General features: G+C 39.9%; 2 protein-coding genes across 5 annotated transcripts in view; both read left to right on the forward strand.

The window, feature by feature from the left end:
* The window catches only part of DPY19L3 (dpy-19 like C-mannosyltransferase 3), an 86521-nt gene that overhangs the window by 18753 nt on the left and 51853 nt on the right, over positions 1–15915 (forward strand). For all 4 annotated transcript variants that reach the window (XM_055552651.1, XM_055552649.1, XM_055552650.1 and 1 more), the window contains one exon: positions 683–816. In XM_055552651.1, coding sequence (XP_055408626.1) covers positions 683–816 — 134 coding nt within the window. The remainder of the gene's footprint in view (positions 1–682; positions 817–15915) is intronic.
* The window catches only part of PDCD5 (programmed cell death 5), a 176778-nt gene that overhangs the window by 7622 nt on the left and 153241 nt on the right, over positions 1–15915 (forward strand). The window lies entirely within an intron of this gene.

The following is a 15915-nucleotide window of genomic DNA, read 5'->3' on the forward strand; positions in this document are numbered from 1 at the left end:
GTTTTGATTTCCATTTCTTTAATACTAACCTTTTTTTTTTCTATTAATTTTATTGGCCATTTTTTCTTTTGTGCATTGCCTATTCTCATCCTTAATCAGTTTCCTACTGGAATATTCATTGTTCTATTATCTTGAAAGTATACTATATTAAGAATACTTAACCTTTCTTATATGTACTATAAGTATGTTTCCTAGCTTATATGCCCTTTAACTTCAGTGTGATGGATTTTTTCCTATGGATTTTAAAATTTTAATCAAATTTTGGGGTAGCTTTTAATGAATAAACCACACATTTTAAGTAGATCATCTAAAAGACTGTTTATATTTTAAGTATAACACATTTATTCTTCCATTTAAGAAACTTATTAGCTAAACTAGGTCAAACATGGGTCCTAGGTTTTAAGGTGAATAAGATAGTGTGCTTGTCCTCACAAAGTTCACATTCTAGTTGGCAAAATGGACAAATGAACAGTTAGATACAGTGGTGGGAAAAGCTATAATAAAAGTATAGAAAGATCTGTGGAATCACAGAAAGAAGCCCCTAACTGTCTACTGGGGACAGGGAGAACTTCTCCAATGACAGGCAGCTGGAACTTAGCATGCTTGACAGTCTGAAATAGAACTATTAACTGCTAAATCCTTTACTGATTTGGTTTTTCATCTGTTTTATTTTTTCTAAAAGGTTGTACCAATAGACGATTATGGAAGATTCTGTCATTTACAATTGGTGGAACTGTTGCCCTGTGCATTGGGCTTCTTACATCTGTCTACCTGGCCACTTTACATGAGAATGATTTGTGGTTTTCTAATATTAAGGTATGAACATTGTATGATTTACCCATCAATGTCTCCAGTAGTTAGTTAGCCATTTAGATGTATGACCAAGACAGTTTGATTTTGCCATAAAGAATTCAGGCTCTTATGCTTGGATGCAGAGTAAAATGACTTTTGTTAATTTAAAATAACATCAGAAGTTTTATAGTCAAATGAGTTTTCCCATTTTCGTTAATTTATTCCAATTATGTATCAGTTACTCTAAACCAGTATTTTTCAAACTGTATATTGTGAAATTGGTGTAGTAGGTCATGAGTAACATTTTTCTTAATGAAATCAGATATAAGAGAATATGGTCACATAGTAAGACTGATAATTATTTGTGAAACTTTTAACTATATGTATGTATATACAAAATGGGTCACAGTATAATTTTTTTCTGTTGGGTATAGAAAAAAAGGGGGGGAGGGGCAGGGGGAGAAAGAAAGAAAGCCAAAGCAACTGTTCTAAACCAAGGAGTTTTAATCTGGCTCCATAGATGACCTTGATGTGGTATACCTTTCTAAAAGTATATACAAAAGATAAATGTCATTAGATTTTCAGGAGGGTCTGTGATTCTTTAAACACCGGTTTTCTTGTTGTCTTTCTCTCTCTCTCAACATTTCTATACATCCTTTAATTTGGCTTTGGTTCTGAGCAAGTATATCACTTAAAAGGAGACTTACATGTTGCCAGTGTTTTTCGTCCAAATATAGCTTGCTTTTCATCCAAAAATGTCATGATCTTTGACCTTATTTCCCACCATGACTTCTAATGACTAGTTGGTGATGAAGGTAAAATTGACTTTCACAAGCAAAGTTTATCGTCTGTGAGAATATTCAAAAGCATCTATGCAGAATATAAAGACAGTGTCCAGTGTTTTCCAGAATATTTGGAGCTTCAGTTCCATTATTGGAATGAGTCTCCAAAGGAGACTACTTTGAATGACAAGTTTTATTTTTATGAATAATGTCTAGTATGTTTATTTTTTTAAACCTGTCATATTACTTTATAGGTATAGCAAGTATCTATGTATGTATCTTTTTACAGATGATCATGGTACCAAAGAATAATAATTCTTATCCTTCAATGACACTTGGTAGTTTTTCTTGTCAAGGAAAATTTTACTCATCTATGTCTTTTTAAAATGGAGTGCCTGTAAATAGATTCCCTGGAGATAAGAAATTTAAAACTTATTTAACACAAGTATTTTGAATAAAGCAGGGAATTTCCCCTTTGTGGGCGTAAAGCCAAATTAAATGCTAGGACCTGTATAGCAAGGTAACAGGTGAAAGAGATCACATAATTTTAAAATGTAAGTTTAGTTCTTTAATTTAAAGCTGATAAGTGGCCTTACTAATATACCCCCTCATCAAGAAGCCTGAGGAAAAGGCCAGGTCATGTCGGGCTTTGTGGAGTGGGCAGGAATTGGAGAGAAATGGACAGAGACAAGAATCAGAAGGATGTAATGATTGATCGTTTGTGTGGAGGACAATTGAGGAGGAAGAATCATCAGTGATGACCTTTCTCCTATTAGAGGAAGGATAGATGGGTGGATCTTCATTCACGGTGATCATGAACCCCATGAGAAGAGAAGGTCTGGAGGGGACAGTAACATCTGACCAACGACCTAGAGTTAAGCCACTCTTCACAGGTTGATGGCACAGTCCTCCTCAAAACAGCCTCTCACTTCAGACACCAATCACAACTTTGGGGGTCCCCCAGTTACTCTCACTTCTGACCAACTGGCCATACATTCACTCAGATGACACAGAACTCAGGGAAGCTCTATACTTACCATTACAATTTTATTACAGAACTAGGATACAAATCAGAGCCAGCCAAAGGGAGAGGCACATCCGGCTGGCCTGGGAGAACCCGAGACTCAGAGTCTCCATTGTCCCATCTCCCAGAGTCAGGACATGACTGTCATGTTCTTGTGTGGCAATATATAGAGTATTGCCAGCCAGCAAAACTTGCCTGAGCTCTGGTGCTGAGAGTTTTTACTGAGGTTTCATTATGTATGCATTATTAATTAAATCATTGACCACAAGGTTGAACTCAATCTCCAGCCCCTCTCCACTCCCCACATGTTGGTCTGATATCTGCTGGCTCAATGCCCCAAGCCTCTGATGATATGGCTGGACTCTCTGGCTTGACCAACTCCCATCCTGAATCATCTCCTTAACGAAAACTGTCTAGGGGTCCACCCTGAGTCACGTGTTAACACAAGCTATCAGATGTGGGCCAAGGAGCCCACCGTGAGTAACAAAGATACTCTTGTCACAGGGAAGTTCCAGGGTTCATTGGCTGCCCTCGGGAACAGGGGACAAAGGGCAACCAAGTTCTTTATTATATAGGAGTCAGTGAGGCAAGAAATGCCGAGTCCGGTTTGGATACATTGTGAGTCACTTTCAAAACAATCCAAGTAAAGACCTAGAGTAAAGGAAGCTGGATTTATGGACCTGAAGGCAGGAATTCCATCTGTGTCGGAAACAGACACTTTCATGTTACCAGCTTGTGGTTGTGTGGGCAAGATTGTTTGGGGAGTATGTAGAGTGAGAAAAGAAAGAGACCCTACGCTGGATTCTGGCTGTGCCTCACATGGCATCTGGGAGAAGCCGTGAAAGAGGCCCATCCTCTGACAGGTTTCTCCTTCTCACCGTCAACCACCACCCCCAGCCCCTCAAGCTTAAAACTGAGCCAGAGTCTTGATGCTTTTTTTTTTTTTTTTTTTGTTCTCTATTCAACCTCTCTCTCTTTTTCTCCCCTGTGTCACAAGAGGAGTCCTGAGATGTTGTAATCATTTCTCAAACCAGATTACAGGCATTGGTTTATTCTTCACTTTTGAACCATCTAAAGCCAGTGATCTGCAGAACTCTGCGTGGAAGGAAATGATCTAAACTTTCCCTGTCCAGGACAGTAGCTGCCAGCCAGGGGTAGCGACGGAGCACTGGAAACGCGGCTAGTGCAGCACAGGGACTGAGCTTCAGATTTTACTTAAGTTGAACTTTAATTTTAAAGTATGTATACATTCTCTGTGAATAAACCAATAACAATTCTAGCCATTATTGATCAGTGATTTACTTAGCCAAAGGAGAAGCTCATTTTCAGAGTTTATACCTAGATTTACTCCATTTCATCACCTTCATCTTGGAGGATTATGGAAATATTTGAGACGTGTAAATCTGTTCTCCTCTTTTTTATTTGTGAGTTATAACTTACCAAAATTACTAGGCTACTTTTTTATGAAAATACTTTGATCTCTTGAACACCTTGAATTAGTTGTAATTATTCAGAGAGTACAGATATTGCTAATAAAATAGACTAATCACACATTCAGTTTATGCATTCAAAGTAATTTTTTTAAGTGATCATAGCAATGTTAGTATTTAATATGTGGGAAACTCTGGAACAGAGAAACTGGAGAGCTGAAAAGGAGAAAATGTTGGTTTAAAGGGTCCTAGAAAATGTGTATGTAGTATCCTTTCCTAGCATATTTTTTTAATTAAAAAGTCATTTTCAGAGTATAAGAGCTTTTTTCAAATAACCTTAATTGAATGTCTGCTATGTGCTTGACCTTGTTTTAGGTGCATTTTACACATATTTTATTTAATCTGGCTGTTTCCAAAGCCCAAGCATTTTAACTCTAACTTGTCCTTTAAATGCAACCATGTTTGTTTGTTTGTTTTTTCTGCTCTATATTATAAAAAAAAAACAAACTAAGAGAATTTAAAGCCCATACTCTTACTTGCTGTGCTCCCCTCACAGTGACCCGCACATCATCAGTGTTGAGTAGACAATGCTCTTCTGGAGCAGGGTTAACCTCTAAGGGTGAGGGAGTGGTGTAGCCTGGGGACAACGCTGCTGCAAAGAATCTGGTTGAAACCAGAGCCAAAGGGTGCAGCCTTCAGAGCTTGCCTTCAAGGTTCATGCATGGTTAGCAATGGCAAGTGGGGAGCTGTTAATTGCGTTTATAACAATTTGTGTTTAGTAGGTACTAAAGTAAATATCTGTATGGTCTTGTTTGTTTTTGTTTTTTGAACATGTATTTTTTTTAATTGCACAAACTATACTGTGATAGCAACAAAAATTTTTTCAATGAAAAACATTACTTGCTATTCATTACCTGTAACAGAAGACAGTTTTCACTTTCCCTTCCATTCTTCTTCATTCCGTATGTGTATATGTATTTTACTTATTTATGACTTCAATATAGGTAGTTTTTATAATGATCATATGCTTTTCAATATACAATTGTATGTTTTCACGAACAATTATTATGTAAATAATGATAGCTGTATAATTTAATCTTTTTGGCATTTTTATACCCTTGGTCATTTCACTGCTTCCTTGCTCCCCAGTTTGGGGTAGATTGTTTCTGACTGTGTGGGTAGAGCCCTAAAATTGCTTACTTCTCATTTTAAAGTGACAGGATAAAGATGTCAGTTCTCTTACTTTTTTTTAGAATTACTTCAGAGCAATTAGAAAATGAAAAATAGTCAAAATTCCTTCTTTGATGAAACTAAAGAGTCCTGTAACCTGGAATCGCAGTATATGAGAAAGGGCTGCCAAATTCAGTGAAACTCCTAGGAGTGTAGAAAGATGCTGAGAGAGGAATCTCAAAGCTGCAGATTTTAGAAAAACCTGCCAAAGTTTAGTCCTCCAAACTCACTGGCATATCCTGGGTTGGGGGGCGTGGTGGCTAATGGGACTGGATGTAAGGAGCAATGATGGAAGCTTTCCTGGAGACACTCTGATGTGAAAGAGAAACAAGACAGGCTGAAAGGCGTCACAGAAACACGCAATTTTTATAAAAGTTTAGAAGTTTAAGAAGACCAGGATAAAGAGAGAAAACTTGCATTTTCAACAGCCCCACAGCTGCCAATCTCTGTTCACTAAACTGAGGAGAAGACTAAAACCGCACTCTGTAATCCACTCTGAAGCACCAGAAAAATTCTTGCAGGCCTAAGTTATGGTCCAGGCCTCTCCCCTGCCTCTCCCCTGCATGAACTTCTGACGTGTGGCTGGTTGGGTAAGAACTTGCCACATTCTGAAATTACTTAATACTCAAAAAGGAGCTAGTACAGGATCTGTACAATGATACTGCAAGAAAAAAGGGAAGAGAAAATCAAGAGCAAATGATACATGAAGAATAGTCACCAGGAAACTTTTACAGCAGAGACAAGAAGGTTCTAGCCAATCATGTCACGCTGAAAAGCAAACATAATGCAGTGTTTGCCACTGTAGAAGGTGAATCCAGATTAGGAATATAGCAAGGTGTATACCTTCTTTAAAGAGAAGCAGGAAGATGACAAAAGGAAATGAAACTTGAGCTGACAGAACTTAGTCAATAATTAGAATATTTAAAGATATAATCATAATAGATAGAAATCATGACTACAGGAGGCCAGAACCTGCAGAAAGCACAGAAAGAGAAATGTTGGACAGGACTGATTAAACAAAATTAGTAAAGTTAAAATATTAGAAATGACAGTTGAGAAAAACAGCAGCAAGACTGCATAATTTGCGTCCCAAAGGAACCAAAACCATGAAACAAGGAAAGAAAAAAAGTTTAAATGTGTAATTCAAGAAAACTTTCCAAAAATAAAAGAAGACTTGAATCTACAAATTGAACAGGCACAGTGGGTCCCAGGAAGATTTGGCCTAGAAAAGTCATTAGCAAGTTGTAGTTATGAAATTGCTGTACTTGAGTAGTAAACAACTTTTGGTCATCCAGACAAAAACATCAAGTTACGTATAATAGGAGACAAAGGTCAACCTGGCTTCCAAGTTTTCCATAGTAACACCTAGTGCTCCAAGACCACGAATGATGTCTAAGAAAGGGATTTTCATATTTTAACCCAATTACTCCATCATATATGAAACACCATACAGATTTTTTTGACTCTGAGAAACATGTATTTTTAACAACACTTGGAGAAGTTGGTAGAGGAAAAACTTTATCCTGTCAAGAGATAAAACGCAATAACAGTGATAGAAAAATTGTCAGTGAAGTTCAAATTTATTTAACTCTAGGACTAAAACTAAATAGTTACAGAACAAAACATATGTGAAGAATGTGAACGAATTGAAAGTCACTCAGTCGTGTCTGACCCTTTATGACCCTATGAAGTATACAATCCATGGAATTCTCCAGACCAGAATACTGGAGTGGCCCTTTCCTTCTCCAGGGGATCTTCCAAACCAAGGGATTGAACCCAGGTCTCCTGCACTGCAGGTGGATTCTTTACCAGCTGAGCCACCGGGGAAGCCCATGAACAATGTAGTAACATGTAATAATGTTATTCTGTAATAGTTACACACCACAGTGTAATACTAACATAATAGCACAAGTTAGAAGAGGAATTGGAAAGAGAAGGTAAAAGATGGTGGAGGTATCCTGATTTATCTTTTATAGCTAGAATTCAAAAAGTTTCAACTAAAAATCATGTCCAGAAACAGACACACAGTATATATAAAAGAACATTCCAAGAAAAATATCAAGTAAAATTGGCAGAGGAGAAATATGAATTTCATAAGATTGTTATTACTTCTTATAGGAAGTAAGTAGATACTGTCCATAGAGGTAAAGAAGTTATCCTCTGAGGTTATAAAGAAAGGTAACAAAAACATAAACCGTCCAAGTTAAAGACACATGTACACACATGCAACCACACACACACACATAGAAACAAGCAGACAAATCATGGAGCAAAGGATGTGTTCTAAAAAGCAGCAAAAAGCATCACACAAAATGTATTAACACAACTATATCCAAATCTTTTTGTTTAAGTGTCGATGGATTTTACTCATCTAATAAAAACTCTGAATCATAAAGCAAATCACATCATATATGCATAAGATCCTCCCAGAACAAAGTTACTTAGAGGGATTAGACCAAAGGTGTGGATAAAGACTTAATAAATGCAAAAGGGGGAAAGAAAGTCTCAAACAAAAAATTTTATTAAGTGAAGCAAAGAAGGTCAGTGTGATATGACCTAAATCAAATCCCTTATGATTATACAGTGGAAGTGACAAATAGATTCAAGGGGTTAGATCTGATAGACAGAGTGCTTGAAGAACAATGAATATGGTACAGGAGGCAGTGATCAAGATCGTCCCCAAGAAAAAGAAATGCAAAAAGGCAAAATGGTTGTCTGAGGAGGGCTTACAAATAACTGAGAAAAGAAGAGAAGCTGAAGGCAAAGGAGAAGGAAAGATATGCCCATCTGAATGCAGATTTCCAAAGAATAGCAAGGTATGATAAGAAAGCCTTCTTCAGTGATCAATGCAAAGAAATAGAGGGAAACAATAGAATGGGGAAGACTAGAGATCTCTTCAAGAAAATTAGAGATACCAAGGGAACATTTCATGCAAAGATGGACACAATAAAAGACAGAAATGATATGGACCTAACAGAAGCAAAAGATATTAAGAAAAGGTGGCAAGAATACACAAAAGAACTATACAAAAAAGATCTTAATGACCCAGATAATCCCAGTGGTGTGATCACTCACCTTGAGCCAGACATCCTGGAGTGTGAAGTCAAGTGGGCCTTAGGAAGCATCACTACAAAGAGAGCTAGTGGAGGTGATGGAATTCCAGCTGAGCTATTTCAAGTCCTAAAAGATGATGCTGTGAAAATGCTGCACTCAATATGCCAGCAAATTTGGAAAACTCAGCAGTGGCCAGAGGACTGAAAAGGGTCAGTTATCATTCCAATCCCAAAGAAAGGCAATGCCAAAGAATGTTCAAACTACCACACAGTTGCACTCATCTCACACACTAGCAAAATAATGCTCAGAATTCTCCAACCAAGGCCTCAACAGTACGTGAACCAAGAACTTCCATATGTACAAACTGGATTTAGAAAATGCAGAGGAACCAGGGATCAAATTGCCAACATCTGTTGGATCATTGAAAAACCAAGAGAGTTCCAGAAAAACATATGCTTTATTGACTACACCAAAGCCTTTGACTGTGTAGATCACAACAAACTGGAAAATTCTTCAACAGATGGGAACAGACCACCTTCCCTGCCTCCTGAGAAATCTGTATGCAGGTCAAGAAGCAACAGTTAGAACCGGACATGGAAAAACGGGCTGGTTCCAAATTGGGAAAGGACTACATCAAGGCTGTATATTGTCACCCTGCTTATTTAACTTATATGCAGAGTACATCATGAGAAATGCTAGGCTGGATGAAGCATAAACTGGAATCAAGATTGCTGGCAGAAATATCAATAACCTCATATGCAGACGACACCACCTTTGTGGCAGAAAGTGAAGAAGAACTGAAGAGCCTCTTGATGAAAGTGAAAAAGCTGGCTTAAAACTCAGCATTCAAAAAACGAAGATCAGGGCATCTGGTCCCATCATGGCAAGTAGATGGGGAAACAGTGGCTGACTTTATTTTTCTGGGCTCCAAAATCACTGCAGATGGTGACTGCAGCCATGAAATTAAAAGACACTTGCTCCTTGGAAGAAAAGCTATGACCAACCTAGACAACATATTAAAAAGTAGAGATATTACTTTGCCGACAAAGGGCTGTCTAGTCAAAGCTGTGGTTTTTCTAGTAGTGGAATGTGGATGTGAGAGTTGGACCATAATGAAGGCTGGAGTGCCAAAAAATGGATGCTTTTCAACTGTGGTGTTGGAGAAGACTCTTGAGAGTCCCTAGGACTGCAAGGAGATCCAACCAGTGCATCCTAAAGGAAATCAGTCCTGAATATTCATTGGAAGGATTGATGCTGAAGCTGAAGCTCCGGTACTTTGGCCACCTTATGGAAAGAACTGACCCACTGGAAAAGATCCTGATGCTGGGGAAAATTGAAGACAGGAGAAGGGGATGACAGAGGATGAGACGGTTGGATGGCATCACTGACTCGATGGATATGAGTTTGAATAAGCTCTAGGAGTTGGTGATGGACAGGGGAGCCTGGCGTGCTGCAGTCCATGGAGTTACAAAGAATCGGACACGACTGAGCAACTGAACTGAACTGAGGCAAAGAAGGACAGTGTTTCAGTGATAAACATACAAACTACAAATAGGACTATCTGTGTATCAAATAATCAAAATATTTACAAAGCAAAAACCACAGGAGATGCAGGAAGAATATAGAAATACATTAGTATTGAGTTTTAGTTCTTTCCCATTCATAGAAAAGCATGAGGACAAACATAAGTAAGGGGGGACCTCCCTGGTGGTCCAGCAGCTGGGAGTCCATGCAAGAAGGCCTGGGTTTCCTCCTTGGTCAGTAGCTGGGAGTCCACACTAGAGGGCCTGGGTTTCCTCCTTGGTCAGTAGCTGGGAGTCCACGCTAGAGGGCCTGGGTTTCCTCCTTGGTCAGTAGCTGGGAGTCCACGCTAGAGGGCCTGGGTTTCCTCCTTGGTCAGTAGCTAGGAGTCCATGCTAGAGGGCCTGGGTTTCCTCCTTGGTCAGTAGCTAGGAGTCCACGCTAGAGGGCCTGGGTTTGATCCTTGGTCAGGGAACTAGATCCTACATACTGCAATTAAGGCCCATCACAGCAAAATAAATATTTTTTTTAAATAAGGATATAAAGACCTAGTAATATTGAATATGATCTAAAGAGAGAACATACACTCATCTCCAGTTTCCACAGAACATTCACTAAAACATTGATAAATTAAGCCATAATGAAAATTTTGGTCCAAAAATACAGAAATTATATGATAATATTCTCTAATCATAGTGTGATAGCACATAGTCTTGGCTTGTTCCTGACTTGGGGCATAAAGGTCACAGTATCCCCTTTATTTAAATAAAGACTGGAGATAACTAATTAAAAAGAAAAATCAGTACCTTGAATTTTAAAAAGAATCTTTGACACAGGTAATTAAAACTGTAGAAATTACAAATGAAATCTAGAAAATATTGAAAACTATGTTTCAGAATTAATGAAATGAAAGTATTCAGAGGAAAATTTATAGCTGTTAATACTTTCATTATGAAATAAATGAATTATTCCACTTATGAAGTCTCACAACAGAAGGAAGAAGTATTAATAAAAGAAATTGTCACCTCAACAGTAGGAAAACAGTTCATAAATGAATGGTTATTTGGGGAATGAAAACTAAAGAAAGATAAAGATGTGGTAGGAAGTGAAAATATCCAAAAATTACAAAGATCATGAAATATGGTCACAGAGAAATAACCGTAAAGACCAAGAAATAACCATAAAGGCCATGAAATAAGAAAGAGCCACATGATACTATTTTATTTGATTTTATGCAAATTAGATGAGTGGGTAACATGGATGATTTTCTAGAATAAAAATTACCAAAATGGCCCCAGTAAACACAAATTGTTTCTGTACATGTGATAGAGAAAACTTGAAAAACAACTACCTAACCCCACCCCCAAAATACCAGAAGCTGTTGATTTTATGAAGGAATTCTGCCAAACTCTTAAAAAATTCCACTGCTATTTGAGCTATTCTAGAACACTAAAGAGGAAGAAAATCTCCAAGATATTGTTATAAATCAAGAATTACACACTGAACCTGAGGATCAGAATGTAGCTACAGTCAGTTCTTCTTTCCACCAGTTATGATCTATAATGTCATTGAGAACCGTGAGTTAGAGAATACTGAACCATTGCTTTTAGGGAAATATGTACATGTATATAGCACACTCATATCACACAGAGGTTACAGTCTTAAATCCTAAAATCTCCTCCTGGTAGATTCTATTTTCCTTTTTTTTCACAAAAGAGAAAAAATGAGGCTCAGAAGTGTTACATGAGTCGCCTGAGGCCGTCCACTAATATTTGAAGGAGCTGGGATTCAAAGTTCGTCCACTGGCGCCGGAGCTGGGGCATCTTGCACTGTGCTGCTCTGCCCCTTACTGAAAGAGGAGATAGAGTTATTAGCAGACGATGCAACTATATACCTGTTCACCCCAAGAGAATCTAAAAAATGGTTACAAGCAATAAGAAAATTCAGAATATACCAGGGATTAATTACACTGAAGCGAAAATTAAATATACAGAAGCCACGATAATTTTATTTTTACATTTGTCAAAAACTGAAATTAATAGGGAAGGAAGACTTCACATATGCCTTTTTAAAAAGTGTTGCCTGGCAGTCCTAGAACACATCCATTCAGTCCCCAGCTCTCCTGTGTGACTGTTTTAACCTTGTCTTCCTTCCTCCTCTTTACCAGACCTTCTCCAATCTTCACTTCAGCTAGTGGCTGCTTCCTCTTTCACCATGTAGGGAAGGAAGAAATTATTTTTCCTACTACCCACCTAGGTCCTCTGGCTGGAGCCCCATAAATTGAACTGGCAAAAGATTAACAAGAGAAAAGCAGACAAATTTCTTTAATACAAGTTTTACGAGGCACAAACACCTTCATAATGAAACGACCCAAAGAAATCCTTAAACGTTTGCATTTTTGTACTGGATTTGATGAAGAATCGAAAGTAACGGGAGAATGTGATGGTGTGTGAGCCGAGGGTAGTACACTGTGGGAAACACTGAGCAGGGCATGTTCATTCCGAGTCCTCTCAACACCTCCATCTTCAGAGATAAGAGGTTCTTTTCCTCTCAGAAGCCACTTCTCACAAGAGTCTTAATGACGGCTTCTGGGGAGAAACGAAAGGTCAGAGTCCATTCTGCACCTGCCGTCCCTCCAGTTTCTTCAGCTTAAAGTGTTCAGTGTGCCAAGGTGCCATATTTTGAGGTAACGTGTTCTGAACTCTGTCAGCTGAGAAAGTAGAAGCAAACTGCAGAGATTGCCCGCCTGCCTCCACTCCGTAGCTGCCCACCTACTCGCCGACGTCCTGCCCCGCGTGTGCCAGACCCACGCCCCTGTCTTCCACTGATCCACATCGCTCTAGCAGTTACTTCTCTCTCACACTTTCTCCCATCTTGGAAGGAATAGTCTACTCTACCCCTCCCCCTTTCTCTTGCACTTACTGTCCCATTTTTCAGCTCATCTTAACACCAAAATTCCCCCCCAAAGTTTGGTGACTGGTCATTTGTGTTCCTCTCTTCCCCTTCTCTCTCAAACCCATTCCAATCAGGCTTCACCCGTGATGTTGCACTTAAAAATGTCTGGCTAAAGTCACAGATATCCCCCAAGTTACTTAACTGTGGGCTTCCCTTGCGGCTCAGCTGGTAAATAATCTGACTGCAATGTGAGAGACCTGGGTTTGACCCCTGTGTTGGAAAGATCCCTTGGAGAAGGGAAAGGCTACCCACTCCAGTATTCTGGCCAGGAGAATTCCCTGGACTGTATAGTCCATGGGGTCACAAAGAGTCGGACACGACTGAGTGAATTTCTCACTTACTTTACTAACTGTAGTGGTCATTTCTCAGTCCTAATTTTACTTGACCTATTAGCATTTTTTTCTTGGCTCCAGTACACACAGTCTCCTGGGTTTCCTCCTGCCTCTCCAGCTGCTCCTTTGACTCCTTTACAGGCTACTCCTCAGCCTCCCTAGTGACCTCTTATTGGCAGAGAACCCTAAGAATCAGCTCCTGTATTTTTCTGTCCACCCTCAACTGCTAAGAACAGTCGGTCTATAGCTTTAAATACCATCTCTGTGGGCTTCCAAGGTGGCTCAATGGTCAAGAATCTGCCAGTGTAGGAGACGCAGGTTGGATCCCTGTGTTGGAAAGATCCCCTGGAGTAGGAAATTGTAACCCACTCCAGTATTCTTGTCTGGAAAATTCCATGGATAGAGGAGCCTGGCAGGCCGTAGCCCAGGGTGTTGCCAAGAGTCGGGCATGACTGAAGCGACCAAGCACGCACGCACCATCTCTATGCTTACAGCTCCCAGATGTCCATCCGTGCTCAGACATCCCCCTGAACTTCAGACTTGTGTATTCAGGCACTTACTTGATCACCTGCATTTGTCCAATAGGCATTTTGTACTTAACTGACTTAAACACCTGACCTTCCCTGGCTGCAGGAGTTTCTCCTTAAAAACCAAATCTGTAAATAGCAACTTTGTCCTTCAGTGGCTCAGGATTTCTGTCCTTAGAGAATTCTAGTTCTTTCAAACGCCATTAAATCCTTTAGGAAATCCTATCAGTTTTCTTTCTGGCTGCGCTGTGCAGCATGCAGGATCTTAGTTTCCCCACCAGGGATTGAACTCCCCCCCACCCCCACCCCCACATTGGAAGCATGGAGTCTTTTTTTTTTTTTTGATTGGAAGATAATTTCTTTACAATATTGTGGTGGGTTTTGCCATACATCAACTTGAATCAGCCACGGGTGCACATGTGTCCCCCCATCTTGAAACCCCACCATCAACCTCGCTCCCCACCCCATCCCTCTGGGTTGTCCCAGAGCACTGGCTTTGAGTGCCCTGCTCATGCATCGAACTTGCACTGGTCATCTATTTTACATATGGTATATGTGTTTCAATGCTGTTTTCAAATCATCCTACCCTCGCCTTCTCCCACATATTCCAAAAGTCTGTTCTTTACATCTGTGTCTCTTTTGCTGCCTTGCATATAGCGTCGTTGTTACCATCTCTCTAAATTCCATATATATGTGTTAATATTACTGTATTGATGTTTCTCTTTCTGACTTACTTCACTCTGTATAATAGGCTCCAGTTTCATCCGTCTTATTAGAACTGACTTAAATACATTCTTTTTTATAGCTGAGTAATACTGCATTGTGTACGTGTACCACAGCTTCCTTATCCATTCATCTGCCGATGGACATCTAGGTTGGGAAGCATGGAGTCTTAACCACTGGACCGCCAGGGAAATCTCTCAGTTTTCTTTTGATAGTATCTAGAATCGGATCACTGCTCACAACCTCCGCCTTTGTGTCTGCGAGGATTACTTCAGCAGCTCCCTTCCTGCTTCCCATGCTTTGCCCGTGCCCTGTGGAGTCTATCCTGAGCATAACAGCCAGTGAGATTCTTTTAGATGTTTGGCAGTGTATGTCTCTGCTCAAAACCCTTCACACTCAAACACAGCATGCCTAACACCAAACTCCTACTTCACACCTCCCTACACACCCACCTTCTAGCTCAGGGCACAAGCCCAGAGTCCATGTGCCTCCCAGACTCAGTGGTCAGCCCCCAACCCCTGCTTACATCTCAGATTCTGTCTCTGCCCCTTCAGCCTCTCTGACACGACTACCCCTCCTTTGCTCCTTCTGCTCAAACCACCCTGTCTTCTTGGTGATCTCCAGGGTGCATGTGGGCGGTTCTGACTGTTGAGCTCTCCCCTCAGACCTCCACGGGGCCCACTGCCTCACCTCTTCCAGTCTCTGGTCAGTGTCATTTCATCAATGAGACCTTCACTGCCCAGCTCCAGGGTCATAGTACCACCCCCTTCCCTTCCTATCCCTCTTCTCTACTTTCCCTTTTATGTTCTACTGGTTTATTCTCTTCTCTTCCTGCTCTGGATTATAAATTCCATGAAGGCAGAGACTTGTGCCTCTTGTTCCCTGCTAAATCTCCAGGCAAAAGATTGCTTATAAATTGTTGGTGGTTAGTAGGTATTTGTTGAATGAATGAATAAATGAATGGATGGATGGATGGATGAATGAATGAGTGAATGAGGAGGATCAATTGGATTAAAAAGATAACCAATCAGAAGCACCGAACCCAGTGGGCAAGCTAGGTTTTGGGTTTTTAAAAAATATTTATTTATTTTTATTTATTTAACTGCACAGAGTCTCAGTTACAGCACGCAGGATCTTCAGTCTTTGTTGTGGCATGCAGGATCTTGCTTTTTTATTTTAGTTGCAGCATGCACACTCTTAGTCGGGTCATGTGTGATCTAGTTCCTGACCCGGATCCAACCCAGGCCCCTGCAACCTGGGAACTCGGAGTCTTAGCCACTAGACCACCTGCGATGTCTGGGAAGCCAATTGAATGGGCAAAGAATAGTCATTCCTTTCTGTTGATACCAGTCTTTCCTTGAATAGTTATTTCCCTTTTTAAAAAATGTATTGTTCTTTCTCACTGAAACTCAAACTGCTTGGGGTCAAGGACTGAATTCTTAACACCTTTTATTTCCTCAGCAAATGAATGTCCAGTGATAAGGATAGGTAATTCTCATTTGGCTAAAAGTACTAAAGTCACTCACTTTTTAAAAAAGTCTTTTT

This window comes from Bubalus kerabau, chromosome 17, assembly GCF_029407905.1.
Source record: "Bubalus kerabau isolate K-KA32 ecotype Philippines breed swamp buffalo chromosome 17, PCC_UOA_SB_1v2, whole genome shotgun sequence".
Classification (NCBI taxonomy): domain Eukaryota; kingdom Metazoa; phylum Chordata; class Mammalia; order Artiodactyla; family Bovidae; genus Bubalus; species Bubalus kerabau.